This window comes from Terrapene carolina, unplaced genomic scaffold (assembly GCF_002925995.2).
Source record: "Terrapene carolina triunguis isolate 2854851 unplaced genomic scaffold, T_m_triunguis-2.0 Scaffold751, whole genome shotgun sequence".
In the NCBI taxonomy this organism is placed as follows: Eukaryota; Metazoa; Chordata; order Testudines; family Emydidae; genus Terrapene; species Terrapene triunguis.
The window spans coordinates 40,659-42,999 of NW_020665102.1; the positions used below are offsets into that span (position 1 = coordinate 40,659).

The following is a 2,341-nucleotide window of genomic DNA, read 5'->3' on the forward strand; positions in this document are numbered from 1 at the left end:
GAGGAGGCGGGGTCTCCCGGACGCCTGGGTTCCCCCCTGGGGGGGAGGGGTCTCCCGGACGCCTGGGTCCCGGTACCCGAAGTCCTGGTCCATGCTCTTGAAGAAGTACTTGGCGCCGGGCCGGCTCAGCGCCGCCTTGACGTGGCCCAGCGTGATGCGCTCGGCGGGCACCGGGATCTTCACCAGGTAGGGGGTCTCCTCCTCGTCCAGGTGGTAGATCACCTTGGTCTCGCCCGCTCCCCCCGCGCCGGCCGCCGCCATAGTACGGCCCGGCCCGGCCCGGCCCAGCCCAGCGCGCCTGCGCCGCCGCCGGGGCCGGACGGGAACGAATCAATCCCGCGGGGGAGGGAAGAGGGGAGCGCAGCGGCCCCCCGCGCGCGCGAGCCGCCCTCTGTCTGGGACCGTCTCGTCTCTACGCTACGCGGGCCGCTGTGCGCGGCTACGTCACGGCGCTGCGTGCGTGCGACGGACCTCCACCTCCTCCCCCGTCACGTGACGGAGACGGCTCCACATCTGTGCGGGGCGGGTGGAGGAAGAGGCTGCGGGGGCGCTTCCCGCGCGCGCCCCTCCCCCACCCGCACGTGTCAGCGCGGCACGCAGCGTGCTGGCGTCACGGGGAAGGGAGGGGGAGGAGCGCCAAAAGGGGAGGGGCAGAGGGAAAGGGAGTGAGGGAGGGGAGCCAGAGGGGGAAGGGTGAGGCACAGGGGGGAAAGGGGGGAGGGGAGTCAGAGCAGGAGGGGGCACGGGAGGGTCAGAGGGAAAGGGTGGGGGAGGGGAGGCAGAGGAGGGAAAGGGGGGCCAGAAGGGGGAGGCACAGGGGGAAAAGGGGGAGGGGAGCGGAGTCAGAGGGGGGAAAGTGGGGTGGGGGAGGGGAGTCAGAGCTGGAGGGGGCACGGGAGGGTCAGAGGGAAAGGGGGGCCAGAAGGGGGAGGCACAGGGGGAAAAAGGGGAGGGGAGTCAGGGGGAAAAGGAGGAAGCAGGGGGGCCAGAGGGGGAGGCAGTGGGAGGGTCAGAGGAGGAAGAGGGGAGGGGGTCAGAAGAGGGAGGCCCAGGGGGAGAGGAGGCAAAGGGGGGAGTTAGGGAGAGGGGGACAGAAGGAGGCAAAGGGGAGGTGGGTTAGAGGGAGCGGGGAGGGGAAGCATAGGGGCAGGAGAGTCAATGGGGGAAAAGAGGGTGTCAGGGGAATCAATGAGGGATGGGGGCAGGGAGGGGGGAGCAAGGGGAGCGTCAGAAGGATGGGGAGTTGGGTTGGAAATGGGGGAAGGGAGACGGAAGAAAGGTGGGGGTTAGGCAGGGGAGGGAAAAGTGGGGGACTAGGCAGGGGAGTGGGGGGCTGCTGGAAGCAGCCCATTGTGCACTGGGGAGCCGCAGGGGCTGGACAGACACGAGACTCGTGAGACCCCCACTGCTTCCCCCTCCCTACGGGCAGAGTTGGTCTCTCCCAGGTACTCCTACCACACCCCTTGTCCCGAAAGGAAACTGAGGCAGAGAGCGGCCACATGGCTCATCTAAGCTCCCCCAGTGGCCTCTCCAATCAGGTCCAGCCTGAAACACGGGAGCAGAGTTGCTGGAGCTTTGTGAGCTGCGACAAGGAGGTGGGATGGGATGTTTACAGTAGGTCCTACGCAAACCTCGCCGTTTCCCAATCGAGGGCTCGCGTCTGGGCGACAACTGTGGCCAAAGCCCCAGCTCCCCCACCCCCCTTTGTGAGTGCCCGGGGGCATCTGCCTCCACCTCCAGGGGCAACAAAGCCCCACGACACCCCCCCCAAATAGAAAAGAGGGCAGCTCCATTCTCCTGTACAAACGCAAAAGGGTCCACGTTATTTATTTACATTTAAACTGCAAAATATTATTAAAACAAAGAGGGGGGGTTGGAACTGCACCCCCCCACCCCCCCAAAAAAGAAACGCAGATTAAAGAGGGGTCGGGGGAGGAGGGAGATGAGATCTGGTCTCCCTTTTCGGGGTGGGGGAGGAGACGCTGCAGCTGATTATTAGGGGCAAGCAAGGTCCCCCCCCGCTCTTCAATCTGCGCCCGTCTTTTCGGAGACTCTCTCAGAGCACCCCTTCACCGCTTCTCAGCCCCACCCAACTGCCAGCAGGGGCCCCCCCTCGCCGCTTTGGTGGGGGGGGGGGCTGGCCGAGGACGTCTTTCGAACCGACCAGCGCAGCCCAAAAACAGGTCCCTTGGTGGGAACTTGACCAAACATCCCCCCTTTTTTTGTTGATTCACACCCCCCCCACTGCACCCCACTTCCGCCACCTACTGGGGTGGGGGGGGCAGGAGTAAAGTCTCCATTTTAAAAAGGAAACCGGGGTGGGGGGGGCCGCGGGGGCGCG

General features: G+C 65.8%; 1 protein-coding gene across 1 annotated transcript in view; it reads right to left on the bottom strand.

Annotated features, from left to right (window-relative positions):
* The window catches only part of DVL2 (dishevelled segment polarity protein 2), a 12,052-nt gene extending 11,632 nt beyond the window's left edge, over positions 1-420 (bottom strand). The window contains exon 1 of the mRNA XM_026660335.1: positions 77-420. Coding sequence (XP_026516120.1) covers positions 77-261 — 185 coding nt within the window. The 5' untranslated portion in view covers positions 262-420. The remainder of the gene's footprint in view (positions 1-76) is intronic.
* Positions 421-2,341: the final 1,921 nt, after the last annotated feature.